A 17,339-nucleotide genomic window follows, 5' to 3' on the forward strand; every position below is an offset into this window, starting at 1 on the left:
CACTGCTACCCATGTGTGTGGGCTGAAAACTTCTCATGGGACTTTTAAAAATAGTTCTTTGTTTCCAGAAAATATTTCTCAAGCCTGTACTCTGTGGAAGGTATGTTAGTATGGGCCCATGACTGCACAAACACCCATTCACGTGGATTAGGTCCTGTACCCACTCAGAGAGCAAAGCCCTGAGGGCTTAGAAGATGGGCCAGACACTTGTTGATGAGCAAGAGAAGAAAGAGATGAATGCAATGGACGATTCTTTAGGTGGTGCATTGTGTGGGTTAATCTTAGCTGGTCTGGTTTGACCACATGCTTTTCCCCCAGAGTATTGCTTGGCAATGCTGTGTATGGATCATGTTAACTAAAGATGAATGATGTACTCTAGTCATGGTTCCCTAAATTATTTCAGGGCAAGATATGTCAGCTTGTTGATGCTGCTTAGCAATAGAATTAGATTTATGATTTGCACCAGTTCACTGGAACTGGGGGCCCGACAGTTAAGGCTGTCTACATAGCTAGGGTGCACCCACATGACCAGCTCACTCCAGGAAACTCCGTCATGAGCAGACTTTGGGCTTCCTGGTACTGAGGTGCTTGGCAGGAACATGAGTAGTGGTTCCAGACCTGGAGACCAAGGGTGACTGCTGTGACTGGGAAGTGAGAGGACAGAAAGGCCCACACTCGGGTTCCGCAGACCCTGGTCAGTACACTTGCCCATCTACTGTGGGTGCACTCTATCTCTTGCCTGTCAGCAAGCTGTCCTCTGAGTATACACCATTTGATTTCTATGATTCTTTTAGCAATAGAACCCTGAAGGTGGTCAATGTGCAGTTAATACAGGCAGCGAGATCTGATCCTCTATGAGTGCCCCCCACCCCCCTGTAAGCCAAGAGGTTCCATGATAACAAGGCGGGGGTGGGGGGGTTGGTGGGAATTGTTAAGTGTGCAAGAGGGTGGGTAGTCAGGGAGCTATAAAGGATACCTCCATTTACTTATTTTATTTGCAACATCATTTATTACTTGCTGTGTTCAAGGTACCATTTGGGGTACTGTGAACTATACAACCCTGAATAAGACACAGATGTTCATGATCCAGATAGGGCGATAAGAGAAATATGCAAACAACTATACTCCAAAGCAGTGTTTAACATATTACTTCAGAGTGGTAAGGAATCACATGACCTCCTTCAAAGACACACATGGAGGAAGGAGGGATTGCTCCAGGCCAAGGGTTACAGTGTTTTGGCTGAACCTTAAAGTATGGGCAGGATTTATATTTCCAGAATGTGGGATAAGGAAGGAGGAGGACAGTTTTGGAAGATGGGATGGCATGAACAACGTCCCAGAGGAGGGAAAGCACAGTGTTCCTGGGGAGGAGTGACACGTCTAGACTTACAATTGGGGTCAGACGACAGATGGTGGATTCGAGTGTCTTGGAATAGGTTTGCAGTTTAAATTTTAGGTAGTGGGGAGGGTACTAGAGACCCTAAAGTTAAGGCTATTTAGAGCAGAGGGATATGTTGGATTCTGACAACTTTATTGGCAATGGAAGGAGAGGTGGGAAGAGGGTGGAAGGAGGGAGACAGTTACTAAGGGGTTATTGTGACCCCTTAGTATGAAGTCGAGGTGACCTGCAGAAGGGTGGTGGCATTTATTTATGTTTGGATAGTTCTGTCTAGGATTCGCTCTGAGAAGGTTTATTTATTTTTCTTCCATGGGGTTTTGCTTTGAATCTAAGAATTCAGAAAAGTGCACATAGAAAATGTATGCATTGCAATTGTAAACTGACAGATCATGAACAATAGTTTTTTTTTCTTAACTGGAGTAATGTTGGTTCACAGTGTTGTGTTAGTTTCTGCTGTACAGTGAAGTCTCAGCTATATGCATACATACATCCCCCCTCCCTGTTGGACTTCCCTCCTACCCGGTCCCCCCTCCTCCACCCAGCATCCTATCCATCCAGGTTACCACAGAGCACTGAGCTGAGCTCCGTGATCAGAGTCGGGCATGACTGATCGATTAACCCTTTCACGGATGAAGGTAAGTAGCTATTCTTCTTGCTTATCACAAGGACAAAAAAATCAACATATGCAAAATAAGTGGCAGCAATTTCTTCAACATATCTGCCATACTCAGAGGTTGTCTTTCAACAAAGCCCAAAGCTTGAGCTCCTCAGACCCCATGACATGACAAAGAAAATGGCTTGGGGAAATTCTACCACCACTTTGGGGGAAGTGAAGGGCAATGTATTATATTTGTGTGTGGGAGAGGGTTTCAGTGTGGGATAGAGCATGCACCAATTAGTAAAACATTCTTAACTCATTCCTTCTCATTCCTTACAGAAAGTAGCAATAAGTCACATTATCTTCTGAGTGAAGGCTCTGGAACATACTGGCTGGGATAATGCAAACATAACTAACAGCTAACCCTTTTATAGCCCCTCACATTAATTGGGGAGCAGATGAACATGTCAGATGCTTCTAAAATAGGAGGGTTGTAATGAGTCTGTGGTCTGGCACAACTGACACATTGATGACGTTTGTTAAAAACAGCACCAACCCTCCCTTTGAGTGACCTCCAAGAAAAATGATGTTTACATCGCATATTAGAAATGTAGCCTGCAATTTAGTCATAAAACCCCAATTATGGTTTCATGATGCTGGAATGACCCATGAAACAGCAGTGGCTTAAACAGTCAGGTACGCTGTCTTCCCTTTCTTTATTGTGTAATGTGGACTTGAGCATATATGTCAATTGAGGAACAGAAAATCCATCCATAGAATTTAATTAAAGGTACCTACTATGTGGGCTTTCCCAGGTGGTTCAGTGGTAAAGAATCTGCCTGCCAATGCAGAGACGGGAGTTCGATCCCACGGATGGGAGAATCCTCTGGAGAAGGAAATGCCAACCCACTCCAGTATTCTTGCCTGGGAAATCCCATGGACAGAGGAATCTGGTGGGTCCCCGTCCACAGGGTCACAAAAGAGTTGGACATGACTTAGTGACTAAACAAAACCACTACCATCTACAAGGTAATTAGGATTTGTTTAGGGCATGTGAGGGACTTAGAAGAAGCAGAAAACATGGGCTTTGCCTTAATTGACTGCAACATAATTAATTCTTGAAGCCCACACAACTTTTTGAGTTCTGTGCATGGTACGAAGACATACATGATGATGTTGTGAGGTATAAGTGTTATCACAGAGCAGTGAGCAAAGTTCCATGGAAGCATAGATGCAGAACAGGTTTTTGGGGCTTAAGAATTTCGAGAGGTGTTCCCAAGAGAGCAGATGTTTGAGTTCAGTCTTAAAGAAAAGATTGTCACAGGAGAAGAGGGGGATATGAAAGTCATGTTAAGGAGAAGAGACAGCTTGTATGAAGGTGGAATTTCAGAGTCCAGGGTGATTTGGTTAAGGGGACAAACTTAACTGGTAATGTGATCATTAGGTAAAGAAATATCTCAAACTAATAATGACAATATGATACAGGACTTGTAAAAAGAAAGATTCCTAAACTCAGTAACCTACTTGCTGGCTCACAATAAATGATTTCATCTTTCTTTTCTTTGCATTATGTTGGTCTTACTTAACCTCTAAGGCTGGGCTTCCCAGGTGGCTCAGCAGTAAAGAATTCGCCTGCTAATGCAGGGGACACAGGTTCTATCCCTGGGTGGGGAAGATCCCCTGGAGAAGGAAATGGCTACCCATTCCAATATTCTTGCCTGGGAAAGCCCATGGATGGAGGAGCCTGGCGGGCTACAGTCCATGGGTTTGCAAAAGAGTTGGACATCACTTAGCAACTAAACAACAACAACCTATAAGGCTAACCATACGAGAGAAATAAAGAAGCAGCCTTTTTTTCCCCCAAAGAGGACATGAAGATGGACAACAGGCACATTAAAAGATGCTCAACATTGGTAACCATCAAGGAAATACAAATCAAAACCACAATGAGATATCATCTCACACCTGGCAGAATGGCTATCATCAAAAAGAATACAAATAACAAATGTTAGCAAAGATGTGGAAAAAAGGGAAGCCTTATACACCATCGGTGGGAATGTAAACTGGAGTAGCCATCATGGAAAACAGTATGGGGGTTTCTAAAAAAAACTAAAAATGACCTAGCAGTTCCACTCCTGAGTATGTATCTCCCCAAAACAAAAACACTAATTCAAAAAGATACATTATCCCAATGCTCAGAGCAGCACTATTTACAGTTGCTGAGATACGGAAGCAATGTAAGTTGCATCAGCAGATGAATGGATAAAGAAGATGTGGTATATACATGTAATGGAATACTACTCAGCTATAAGAAATGAAATTTTGCCATCTGTGGCAGCATGGATGGACCTGGGGGGCATTATGCTTAGTTGAAATAAGTCATACACAGGAAGACGAGTACTATATGATGTCACTGATACGTGCAATCTAAAAAACTTAACAAACTATGAAAAAAAAAAAGAAGCAGACTCACAGATATGGAGAACAAACGAGTGGTTACCAGTAAGGAGAATGAAGGGGTCGGGGGGGAAGAAAGGGTTATTATGTGATTATATGGTATCATGTGTGTGAAAATTTTGAAAATTGTAAAGCATTACAGAATTTAAAGAATCTTTCACTCAGTTAAAAGAAAAGCAGAAAAAAAGCAGCCTTGTGGAGAAGTTGACAAATTCTGAAAAAAAATTTGTTTTAGTTTGCCCCTATAATTTCAGTTAATTCATCCAGTTACCATATCCTAAATAAAACAGAGTAAGGACAGTAGCTTGAACTGCAGTAAAATCTGAACAATATCGCCAAAGGCAGAAAAAGGACTGAAATTCTTACTTGTCTCTAGGACTGGATATAGTATCTGCAGACTCTGAGATGCTCTGACAAGGAAAGCTGGTGTGGCTGAAAGAGAAATAGGGGAAAAAACCCATTAGTCACCCCTGTAAAAAATGGTCTGATGTGACCTTGTTACATTCTCATTTTCAAATGTCAACATGTGACCTGGCCCAACCTCACAAAAATTCTCTCCTTTTTTCTTTCTTTTCAAAACTAAAATTGCACCTATCCTCTAAAAGGAACTCCTAAATATTCAGAGCAAATGGAAACCAAACCTTTTGTTTAGTTGCCTCTGGTCTCACGCCTGGACACAGTTAGGAAGGATGAAAAATTGCCTTCCTACATCATTTGGGTCCAAACTTAAGTCTTGCTTGTGAAAACAAGAAGGAACATAAATTCTTTTTAAAAGCAGTATTAAAAACAGTTCAGTCAAACACGTTTATTCTTAGAAACAAACATGTGAGCAACCCTGGGAGTAGGGAAGGAATTAAGGGAAGTGAAAAACTGGACAAGAGGAAGAGACAGAACTTTAGGACATGAGATGGGCAATGAGTCATCCATTATAAAGGAGTTCTAATGGTACTGATGCTAGTATTGAAAGTGAAGTCGCTCAGCCATGTCCGACTCTTTGCGACCCCATGGACTGTAACCTACCAGGCTCCTCTGTCCATGGCATTTTCCCGGCAATAGTACTGGAGTGGATTGCCATTTCCTTCTCCAAGGGATCTTCCCGACCCAGGGATCAAAGCCGGGTCTCCTGCATTCTAGACAGACGCTTTACCATCTGAGCCACCAGGGAAGTCCCGATACTAGTATTAGGTTACATTAAAAACAGGAAAAATGGAACATGATCAATGTAGCTATCATTGAACTGTTGAACTGGGTTCAACTGCAAACACCTCAACTGCAAACATACTGTAACTGCTGTCTGGTTTTGGTGGAGAAGGGAGTGTCTGTAAGATTCTTCTCATCCCATTAGGTGATCCCTGGGCTGCTGGAGAGGCAGTGTGACCCAGGGCCACAGCAAACACACAGCACTGCCTCAAAGCAGCGGAACTGCTAATGCTTCTGGTGCTCAATAGAAACCCACAGTAACAGTGCTAAGAAATGGTTCTCTGATATGAAAAAAGGAAGAGGAAGAAAATGAAGATGCAGGGACAGAGAACTGGCCCACATCCATCTCCCTGAATTTCAGAACGGGTGAATTCTGTCCATCTGTCCTGATCCACTTTTCAATGTGTTTTTTCACTAACTCCTCCCACCTGGCCAACCAGTAGGAAGCAGCTGTCGGGTCTGGAGATCAGAATATAGAACCTAACGGAGGAAATTAAGATCCTCTCATCAAATGCTGCAGAATTCTAACCCTTAAAAGTTTTTGCAGCCTGGGCATATCAGGGAGAGTATTTTTCCAAGTGAAGTTAGGTTTGGGGACCTTTGGCGAATAATATTGTAAATTCTGTATGACTTTCAGCTCCAAAAGGATTTCTTTTCATTCTCTAAATTTTAATATTAACTTTATCTGCAGAAGTTAATTTACTCTCAAATGCAATAAAGAATTATGACAGAAAGCAAATAGAATACATGTTTCCCTAGAGTAGATAATGTACTACACATGGATTTTAACGTGACCAGAAAGGAAAATTGCATTTTATGAAAATCCCCTCAAGTCTACTCACTGCCTTGAGACCCTTAGTCTTTGTTATTATCATTATCTAGACCCCAACCCCCACCTTTAATTCCTTGCTACAAATCAGAGAACACTTTATTACCCCTTGCCCTAAATTGGGCACTAGAACATTATTTTTGGTCAAGGTTGGGCAAGTTTATATAACTTTCAACTGTGAATGACCTCTTTCACTGACAACTATGTATGCCTTGAGAATGTTAAAAAAAGGGCCCCCAAAAAGAGGAAAATTAAGTCAATCAGGGACGACAGACACACAACCATCTGTGTTATTTTGGTCAAAATTATCCAGTGAGTTTTTCTCCATTTTCAGCTTGACACCGGGTAAAAAGACACCAGTTTCCAGGCTCAGACTGGCAGGAAAGTTGATGAATTTCCAGAACTATGACTGATACAGACAGTGGGGGGTCAGTTATGAGGCCCTAGGGGAGCCCACAGAGCCAAACCTCAGGCCCGGAAATGCTTGGGCAGCGCTGGCCACCCTCGACTCTTTTGCATTCCTTGCAGACAGAGGTCTGGTGCCTTCCTCTTTATGGTGTCTTTGGTAACATTTTCATGAATCAGAAAGTCTTACTCAGCTAACAGCCTCCACAGAACATGGTGAATCAAGGCATAAAAGGAACAAATGGCATCCTTGGGGAATAACCACCGATTTATGCCAGCACCGAGAGGGCGCTGATTACAAAGTTGAGAACCATGAACAAAACTGTGACACCTTAGCAAATGGAGGTATCACTCTCATTGGTCAATTTTAGTGTCCCAGCTGTCCTCGCTGTCTAGAAGTGCTGAGTAATAGAGGAAAACAAGTGAGGGGTGGTAATAATGAGAGAAGCACTGCTCTAGTATATCCCATGGGGGCTTCTAAATCCTGGCATTATAAAATGAATTAGCTACAGCCCTTGGCCTTGGTGAGCCCACAGTTTTTGGGCAGGGATATATAAAGGAAGGAGTGGTCTGCATTGGAGGAACAATGCAGTGTCCTTTAACAAGTCAGGACACTTCCTGGGGAAGGTGACCCCTCGGATGGTGCTGAATTTGGGATAACTAAGCAAATGAGAAGGAAAGGATAAGGCAGTTGGTGCCAAGGGAAGCACTGAATAAAGAGAGGGCTAAGACATGGCTGGGGCATGTGAGTCACAATCTGTCGGGAGTGGGTGGAGCACGGCTGACTGGAGATGTGTTGAGTGGGGAGAGGTCATGTTAGGATGGTCTTTCCAAAGAACTTAATTGTGATCCTGCAAACACTGGAGAACTACTCGTTTGTGTGGCCTTGAGGTAGAGCTTCTCGTGGTGAACCTGCTTAAGAACAAACTGCAGTCTGTACTTTCCTACTTACATCCAACCCTGTGCTCAACTTCCCAAGCATGGCACACAACTGAATCTCAGTTTCTCTGTCTGTAAAATGGGGCCAGTTGCAGTATCTACACAAGTGAGGTTTAAGTCAATGTATTCAATACAATAAAATATATTAAATATGCAATATAGTGTTTAGAGTTAGATATTATTTTTATTATTGTCACTGTTATTATTGCTACCACTACCCTGAAAGTAGAGGAGAGGATGGCAACCCCCTCCAGTATTCTTAACCTGGGAAATCCCATGGACAGAGGAGCCCAGCAGGCTACAGTCCACAGGGTTGCACAGAGTCGGACACGACTGAAGTGACTTAACATGCACACACGCACGCACGCACCCTGAAAGTAAGGGCTCATCTTTTACAACAAAGAATTCAGCACGATTCTTTGTTGTAAAAGAATGTGACAATCACAAGTGGACTTTGTGAGCTTAAGGCTTTGCACATATGAAGACATGATTCAGTCCTAAGTGCGCCAGGATCTGCTCTATTTATTTAGGTCCTCCTGTGCAGGCTGGACACAGGCAGAGGGACCCTGGAGAAGTGAGATCAGTGGCATTGAGAATGGGAATCTACCTGGGACTCAATGCAGTCATTTCCAGTTCTTGTAAGTTGGTGACTTCCCTACTTAGGTAGGAAAGTCTGTATGGGAGAATTAACGTTCTGCTGAGGATTGTACTTTACCTGTTGTGCAGCAGTGGCATTTGGAATCAGCCATGAATAGTGCAAACACAAGTAAGTAAACCAAGATACAGCATATGGCAACCATTTTACACCACGGCAGGAGAACACAGAGTGCCTCATATGGCATCTGCCATAAAATAAGCATCAGTTGATGTCAGCTATTATCATTATTACCTTATGGTTACTATAAAGATAATGCTGATGTAACTGTCATGAAATCTCCATTTCAAGACTTTCTCTGATTGCAATAATCATTTTGTGGTATACACATATATCAAACCATCGTGTTGGACACAAACTTGCACAATATTTTATGATAATTTTATCTCAATAAAGTTGGAAAAAAAGACTTCCACTGAAGTCTTCCTTGGGCAGTAAGTTGTCCTTCCACCCAGCAGCCCTAGAAACAACTCTTACATCCTTTGCAGTAACTGCTTCTTTCCCTGTGCCCTCTGACACACAGTAAGTTTCTTGAGACAGGTATTGCTTTTATCTTTGTAACCTCTGTTAGGAGTGAAGGGCATGGCATCTAGTAGAAAAATACAGCTTGCTAAACATAGGTGGTAGATGAATTATAAATGCTTGAAACGTTGGCTTTTGGACTAAAAGGGGATCAAAGAAAAACAGTTTATTCTCAGCAAACTACATCTCTCCTTATAAATCTCAAGTTCGCTTGACCATTTTTTCCTGCCTTTTGGAAGTCTAGTTATCCTTGAGCATATTTCAGAAATTTCCCCTGCTCAGATTTCAACTTCTAGAGCTCTTATCAGACCCACTTCTGCCTTGCTGTCCTTTTTTTCTCTATCACACTATGATCACCATCACTGGAGAGTATTCAGTTTAAAGTCCTTATCTCCTCCAGATGTGTGGTCTCCTTGCAGTAAGGCTCGAGTTCCAGCTCCCTGTCTGGTCACACTGATATCGTGTACCAGGCCATCCTGCTGACTCTGAAGGGGCCAGCTGACGGCAAAGTCAAAAAAATGTGTGTGAGGTGTTTACCGCTCATGTTTACTATGCCCTTAAAATGTAGCCAGCACCATACTTCAAAATATTTTTTGAATTTTTTCCATTTTTACCTTCAACCCTCTGAAGTGGATATGATTTGTTACATTGAATGCATGAGGAAGGGGCTTCCCTGGTGGCTCAAGATGGTCAAGAATCTGCCTGCAATGCAGGAGACCCGGGTTCGATCTCTGGGTTGGGAAGATCCCCGGGAGAAGGGCATGGCAACCCACTCCAGTATTCTTGCCAGCGGGATTTCATGAACAGAGGAGCCTGGCGGGCTTACAGTCCATGGGTCGCAAAGAGCTGGACACAACTGAGTGACTGAACAACAACAGTGCATGAGGGATCTGAGGTTCAAAGAAGTAACTTGTCTAAGGCCGTCCAGCAATTACATGGCAGAAGCCAAATTTGGAGCTGGAGCCAGGTTCTGACTCCATCCCAGTCTACTGTTTGCCAAACCTGTCTGACCATCAAGATTTACCATGGCATTTGTATTCATTCACTGAAGTATAGTTGATTTAACTGTGGCATTTGTTAAAATGTGGATTCCAAGGCTCTGTACCAGATTTATAGAATCTGGGTCTCTAGGGCCCAGGTCAATCTGTAGGCTTGCAAGGCCCTGAGAATATATATGTTTACCTGGCATGTCCCACCCCCAGCCAGGTGATTCCTATGACATGATACATTTGGAGAAACTGTCCACTGGCCAGTACTTTCTTGCTCTGGTCAGTCATTGTGTCCTCTGTGGGGCTCCCCTTCCAGGCTCCCCCACTAAGTGTCCACAGCTGGGGTTTATGGCTCACTAGAGCACAACCTGATTTATTTGAATGCTCCAAATGTTCTGGAAAGTTAAACTGATGGAACCAAGGTGCTGAGGCTCTGGGTGGAAATATCCTTCAGGGGTCAGTGCATGAGGAAGCAGGTAAGGCACGCAACAGCCTGGCAGCCAGGCCTCTTCCTTTTGCTGTGTCGTCCAGTGACGTGTACACAGCAGCTCCTGGGGCTGCAGCTGTTGTCCCGGTCATGGCTAACCCCTGGCACCCCAAGTCCTGGACCCGAGCGCTATGACAGTTCTAAGCTGGAATTTCATTTCTTCCGGGGCTCACTGGCTAACTTGAATTTCCATCCGTAGTTTCTCCTGAATGAAGGCATATTATCTCCTACAGACTATGACTCTTGGCAGCTCTAAAGAAGCCTGCGTAATCTGAACAGAAAATCTCTGAACCTTTCAAACAGACAGCATTACCTCCTCAGATCTCCACGAGGGAATGTGGTTCTTCTACACTTGAATAGTAAATCACAGAGCACATTACATAAGATAATAATTTAAACAAACAAGAAAAGGAGCTGTGAGATGATGCTGGTGGTTCCAAACACCTTTTAATGCTAAAAAACAAAAAACAAAACCCCAAACAAAAACCTGTGTCACAAACAATCTATAGCAATTTTGGAGGAGAAACTAGTGTCATGAAAAGAAGCATATGCTGAAATAAATCTGTAGCAGTCATTTTTTTGCTGTAAATGCTTTTAGAGAGTAGTTGGGCCTCGAGGTTAGAAGAATGAATGTGCAGTGAGAGAGCCTAGTGGACAAATGGGGAAGTTTCCTAACAGCTTGAAGCTTCACATGTTCCTTTCCTGTTTGGCAGTGCTCTCCGTGCTAAGTTAAAAAAATCCTGACACAAGTTTACACACGTACCGAGGACATCTGCCTGTAATTAAAGACAGAAACTAGGGCCCGACTTTTCAAATGTAGTTCTTAGGGTGACAAGGCCAGTTAGGGGTGCAGTGACTTAAGGAGAACACATTGGGGAGGGTGCCCCCTTTTATTTTTTTTAAAGGAGGTTAATACGCATGCTGAGCTCAGCTGGCTTGCATCTTCCTTTGGCCATGCTTCCCAGCAATTCCTCCAGCTTTCCCTTTTAACTGTTGAGAGAACAGTGAAACACCCTGCCCTGCTAGCTGCCCTTAAGGCTTCTTCTCATTATGAGAACAGCAAGTGTGTCAACACCAGGCGATGGGTGGAAAGCCAGCCCTCTGTGCCCTCTGACAGCCCTGCTAAGGGGAAGCACACAGAATCCAGGCTGGCACCAGACCATTATCAGTCCTAGGTGGCCAGGCAGGGGCACAGGACTGGGACTGGAAGGACAGCCAGAGTATTAAAAGGTTAGATTGATGTGCACGGAAGAGGGCAGAGGGGTCTCTTCCCTTATAATGTTGTTTTAGATGTTTTTAATACCTGTGAATCTACTCACTAGAGCAACAGAATCAGACGATTTAATAAAGTCTACAGCTCAGATGGTGACTCACAGATGATGCCCCAGAGCTGGGACCTCTTCTCAACTCTGTATTCAGTGATATCATGTCACTAACTTGAAATCAGCCATGGTGGTAATATTTATGCCACAAAAATCAGTGAATACTTCAAATCAAGGTTTTTTGCCACAGTCTGTGGGAATTCCATTCACCTTTCAAGATGAGTGTGTCTTCTCCTCCCCGATGCATTTTGTATTTTCTCCCAGATGGGATCCATCTCTCCATTCTTTGTGCTCTCACACAATAGCTGGACTATGGCATTTCTTATTCTTTGTCTGGTATCTCAGGTATCTGACTTGCCCAATGAATGATGTACTGGATGTTTGATGGCAAGGACCCTGTCTCCTCCTCCTGATCCACCAAAGCATTAGCACAGCCCCTTCAATACAGCGAGTGCTCAACATTTATTTATGAAATTACTGAATATCTCACTGGGAAGTCTTTCAAGAAATGTTATGAGACACCATGACTTTACCTATATTATTATTTTGAATTTAGCAGGCATTTTGTGGTCTCTGGAGTCTCAATTTGGAAGATTCTAAAGCATACCATTAAATCTTATGACAAATGTCCACCCAGGACCTTGAGTGCTTAAACTTGAGGCAAAGTCTGTGTATTTCAGCTTATCTTCATGGTATCAAACCACTTAACAGAGTTCAGTGAGGTTCGAAGAATAAATGAACACAGGATCATGTAGTTTCCTCACCTGCCTTCCTGTTACCTGGATAGATGCATTTGCTTGGTTTTGGCTACAGCAGTAAGCCAGTCTTTTGATACCATTTACTAGGCTAAGGCTGGTTTTGCTGACTCTTAAGTCCTGGGCATCAGTTGTTTTGGCAGATTCATGGATCTCCTTTTTGAGACTGGTCAGCATTTCACATGGAGAAGGCAATGGCACCCCACTCCAGTACTCTTGCCTGGCAAATCCCATGGATGGAGGAGCCTGGTAGGCTGCAGTCCATGGGGTCGCTAGGAGTCGGACATGACTGAGCGACTTCCCTTTCACTTTCATGCATTGGAGAAGGAAATGGCAGCCCACTCCAGTGTTCTTGCCTGGAGAATCCCAGGGACAGGGGAGCCTGGTGGGCTGCCGTCTATGGGGTCGCACAGAGTCGGACACAACTGAAGCGACTTAGCAACGGCAGCAGCAGCATTTCAGAAGTGTGAAATGGTAAAGGTTCCTAGGCAAGCATACACTTTGCCAGAGGTTTTAAGGCATATTTTTCCTATGCTGAGCAAGTGAAATGAAAGTCACTCAGTCATGTCTGACTCTTTGCGACCCCATGGACTGTAGCCCACCAGGCTCTGTCCATGAGGATTCTCCAGGTAAGAATACTGGAGTGGGTTGCCATGCCCTTCTCCAGGGGGTCTTCCCAACTCAGGGATCAAACCCAGATTTCCCATATTGCAGATGGATTCTTTTTACCATCTAAGCCACCAGGGAAGGACCAAAAGCACCTTTTATAAATAGGTTGATCTGAACTCCTGCCACTCTGCCTCTTGTTCCCAAGCTCTACTCATCAATTTCCATGGAATTTCTTGAACAAAAAAGCCTATTCCTTTGAGAAGCAGGTATCTGAGAGGTATTGAGAGGTCAGAATTGCAGTGTGTGGGCACTTATACGATATACCAGGTGCTGTCCTGGACCCCGGAGATATGATGGTGAGGACTGCAGAGAGAGGTCTGCTCTTACAGTCCACCATGTGGGAGGAAGGCAGGAAACAGATGGGCCAACAGATGATGCAGATGCAGGCGAGGGCAGTGAGACGTGGGAGAGGGGCGATTAAGAGACCTGAGCGCAGCATGAAAGAGTACAGGCCCTAAGATGGGACTGGGGGACAGAAAGGAGGTCAGTATGGGCGGAGCAAGTGGAGACAAGGAACACAGGAAGAGGAGTGAAGAAGGATTTGAGGTAATGGAGTGCCAGGGGCCAGACAGTGCACCATCTTGTAGGCCAACGTGAGGACGTGTGGCCCGCTGACCACGTCACCATGTCAGCCTCATGAGAAGGACGCCAGTGACTTGCAGCTGCTACTGCTGCCACATCTGTCCCCCTATGCGGTGTCCTTCCCACCTGAATCCTTCACTGTAATAGCTGGGAATTGGGAAGTGTTGTCAAAGGGTCCTGAGGCTTTTTGGTGTATGGCTTCAGTTCACTAAGTACCTTTATCCCACTGTACTTCATCTGAGTTATAGACATAAGCCAGAGGGCCATTTGTTTGTTCAAGACATACTTACTGAGCACCTATAATGTTAGGGCACCATGCTAGGCATTGGGATATGGTGGTGAACAGACTCCCACGGCACTCACGGTTCATTTCTCTCTATTCCCCTCAACAGACCCTTGGCTCCAGACCAATGCATGTGTTTGCCATCTAGCACATTCCTGATTTTAGGTCTTTGCTCACCTTATATCATTCTCTTTGCGTTCTCTAGAATGGGGAGAAAAATCAGAGGTAATTACCACTTATGGAGTGGGGATAATAATTCAGAAATTGATATATATAAAGTATTTCACAGAATGTCTGGCACAATAAAAAAAAAAGGAATGAAATAATGCTATTTGCAGCTATGTGGATGTACCTAGAGGTTATCAAACTAGGTGAAGTCAGAAAGAGTAAGACAAACACCGTATGACATCACTTATATGTGGAATCTAAAATATGACACAAATGAACATACGTATTTAGAGAAAAGACTTGTGGTTGCCAAGAGGGTGCAGGCGTGGGGGAGGGAAGGATTGGGAGTTTGGGATTAGCTAATGCAAACTAGTATGTATAGGATACTATAGCCCAGGAAACTACATTCAATATCCTGTGATAAATCATAATGGAAAAGAATGTGAAGAATAATATATATGTGTATAACTAAGTCACTTTGCTGTACAGCAGGAATGAACACAATAGGAAGTCAACTATCAGTTCAGTCAGTTCAGTCACTCATTCGTGTCTGACTCTTTGCGACCCCATGTATCGCAGCACGCCAGGCCTCCCTGTCCATCACCAACTCCTGGAGTTCACTCAGACTCATGTCCATCGAGTCGGTGGTGCCATCCAGCCATCTCATCCTCTGTCGTCCCCTTCTCCTCCTGCCCCCAATCCCTCCCAGCATCAGAGTCTTTTCCAATGAGTCAACTCTTCGCATGAGGTAATTAAAATTTTTTTTAGAGTAAAAAGACTGTCTGGTACATAATGTTTATGATTACAGTTGCCTCTCAGTTAATGGCATGTATTATACATGCCACTCATCTGATAAAAATGCTGATTATTGTATTAATATATTTGCCCCCTCAATTGGATTACAAATCCCTTGAAAGTAGGAACCACATTTTATCCTTTCCAACCTTACACGTATGAGGCCCTCCATTAATATCTGTATTATGATGGCTAGCTGGTCTTTTATCCTAACACACTCTCCTTTTGATTAGTATCTACAAGATTACAGGGTTTTTTTGGTTAATAAAGAGTCTTAGTGGAAGATCATGTACACTTCATAGATATATTTGTCACAAAATATATAGAGTTCAAAACTCTATAGAGTTCCAAAAGAAAACAAAACTTGGATACAGCTTCTCTAAGATACTTGATACAAAATTTTTAAGTTCATTTTCTGAAGGCCAGTTATGGAAAGAAATGCTTGAAACTCTGTAACTAACAGGCCACCAATTCCAAAAATTATTTTGCAGTGGAAATAGAAGTTCTCCCAAAATGTGAATGGAGACGGATAAGGTGACAATCCACCACAGACACGTAACTTGGCAGCAAGGTACCTGACGCTTACTTTTTTGAGCTTTGTTCTGTTGGGCCTGTAGTTTTTGGCTCCAGTGAGAAGCAACCCTTATGGGCTGAATTTTAATTCTCAATCTAACTTTAGAGTTTCCAAAATGGACGATTAGAATCAAAACAGTGCATCAAATCACATAACATCAATCTAAAGCAAAAAACTGTACTGGGTGTGAAAAACAAGGTTATGGTATTTTTCTGGAAGGAATATGTTTTGACTGAAAAGAAACTCCATTTCTTTGCAGCTATAGGGCAGGCAAAGTTTTGTAGTCTAAAATATAAGTTTCGATCCCTTGCTGGAATTATGTTTAATGTGATGATGGTATGACATAAAGAAAAGAAAATCAAAAGCCGTATTGATCAGCCATATGTGGCCACTGCTCTGGCCGTGGATGCCCTGCACAGTGTGCCTTTGTGTCAGCCTGAAGGGGCGCCCTGCCCATAGGCTCCCTGGCAAGACAGGGACACTGTATGGCTTTAAGCGTTCCCTGATCGAATGTGGGAAAAACAGCCACGAGCCAAGTTTTGAACAGAGTTTTTATTGTGCTGAGGCCAGGAGATGATGGGGAGGGAGAGGGGCAGGACTCCCATACAACTTCTGCCTTGCTCTACTTTCTGGTAGACGTAAGTTGAAAAGGCTGAGAAAGGCACCTTTGGGTAGATGGGATAAAGAAGGATTTGGGACTCTATAGAGTTCAAGTTCAGGAAATTTGCAGCAAGTGCAAAAAAAAAAATATATATATATATATAAATAATATGAATTACATATATAATGTATATGATATATACAATTCATATCATTTAATTTGTACTTAATTTAAATTTTGTTTATATTTATATTTCATGAACTTCCAAGCAGCAGCCAGTGCAACTGAAGAGCACACAAAATAATATATATGACCATACAGAGCCTACTTGAGTCTTGTCTGCTATTAGCCCCTGCTCTAAGTTGGAAAATCTGAATGGCCCAGTTTTTTTTTTTTAATGAAGGAGCACATAGCAAAACAGGATCCAGAGAAGGATAAAGAGAAATGCTTGGGCCACAAACATCAATTTCAAATGAAAGTCACAAGAGGACAATTCTCTTTCGAAAGAAGGACACAAAAAAACAGTTTAAAAACTTTATCTGGAAAGTACACTCTTTTTTCGAGTCCTTAGGAGCTGCACACCCAAGAAGCTTCTTTCCTGTTCCTGGATCTTTTAAATGCTGCCTGAATGAATGACTCCACTTCTTCGTTTCTTCTCTTTTGAATCCTTTCCAGCTGTGCTTCTGACCCTTACCCTTACTTGCTCTTATCAAGTTCAGTGGTCTCTTCTCCTACCTTTTAAATTTCAACTGTTCAGTTGCATTTGCCCCAGTAGACCACTGCCTTTTAAAGGTATGCTCTTTGTCTAGCATCTGTTATGCCAAGTTTGCCTCAGTTCAGCTCAGGTGCTCAGTCATGTCTGACTCTCTGCATCCCCATGGACTGTAGCACGCCAGGGTTCGCTGTCCTACTCCAGCTCCCGCAGCTTGCTTAAACTCATGTCCATCAGTCAGTGATGCCCTCCAACCATTTCATCCTCTGTCATTCCCTTCTCCTGCCTTCAATTTTCCCCAGCATCAGGGTCTTTTCCAATAAGTCAGTACTTCGCATCAGGCAGCTAAAGTATTGAAGCTTCAGCTTCAGCATCAGTCCTTCCAATGAATATTCAGG

General features: G+C 43.2%; 1 protein-coding gene across 10 annotated transcripts in view; it reads right to left on the reverse strand.

The window, feature by feature from the left end:
• GHR (growth hormone receptor) overlaps window positions 1–17,339 on the reverse strand; it is a 307,084-nt gene that overhangs the window by 89,866 nt on the left and 199,879 nt on the right. For 8 of the 10 annotated variants that reach the window (XM_055554860.1, XM_055554861.1, XM_055554857.1 and 5 more), the window contains one exon: window positions 4,821–4,886. The exons of the other annotated variants lie outside the window; for them this stretch is intronic. In XM_055554860.1, the coding sequence (XP_055410835.1) occupies window positions 4,821–4,886 (66 nt within the window). The remainder of the gene's footprint in view (window positions 1–4,820; window positions 4,887–17,339) is intronic. 10 annotated transcript variants of the gene reach the window in all.

The sequence above is a fragment of the Bubalus kerabau genome, chromosome 18 (genome assembly GCF_029407905.1).
Source record: "Bubalus kerabau isolate K-KA32 ecotype Philippines breed swamp buffalo chromosome 18, PCC_UOA_SB_1v2, whole genome shotgun sequence".
NCBI lineage: Eukaryota > Metazoa > Chordata > Mammalia > Artiodactyla > Bovidae > Bubalus > Bubalus kerabau.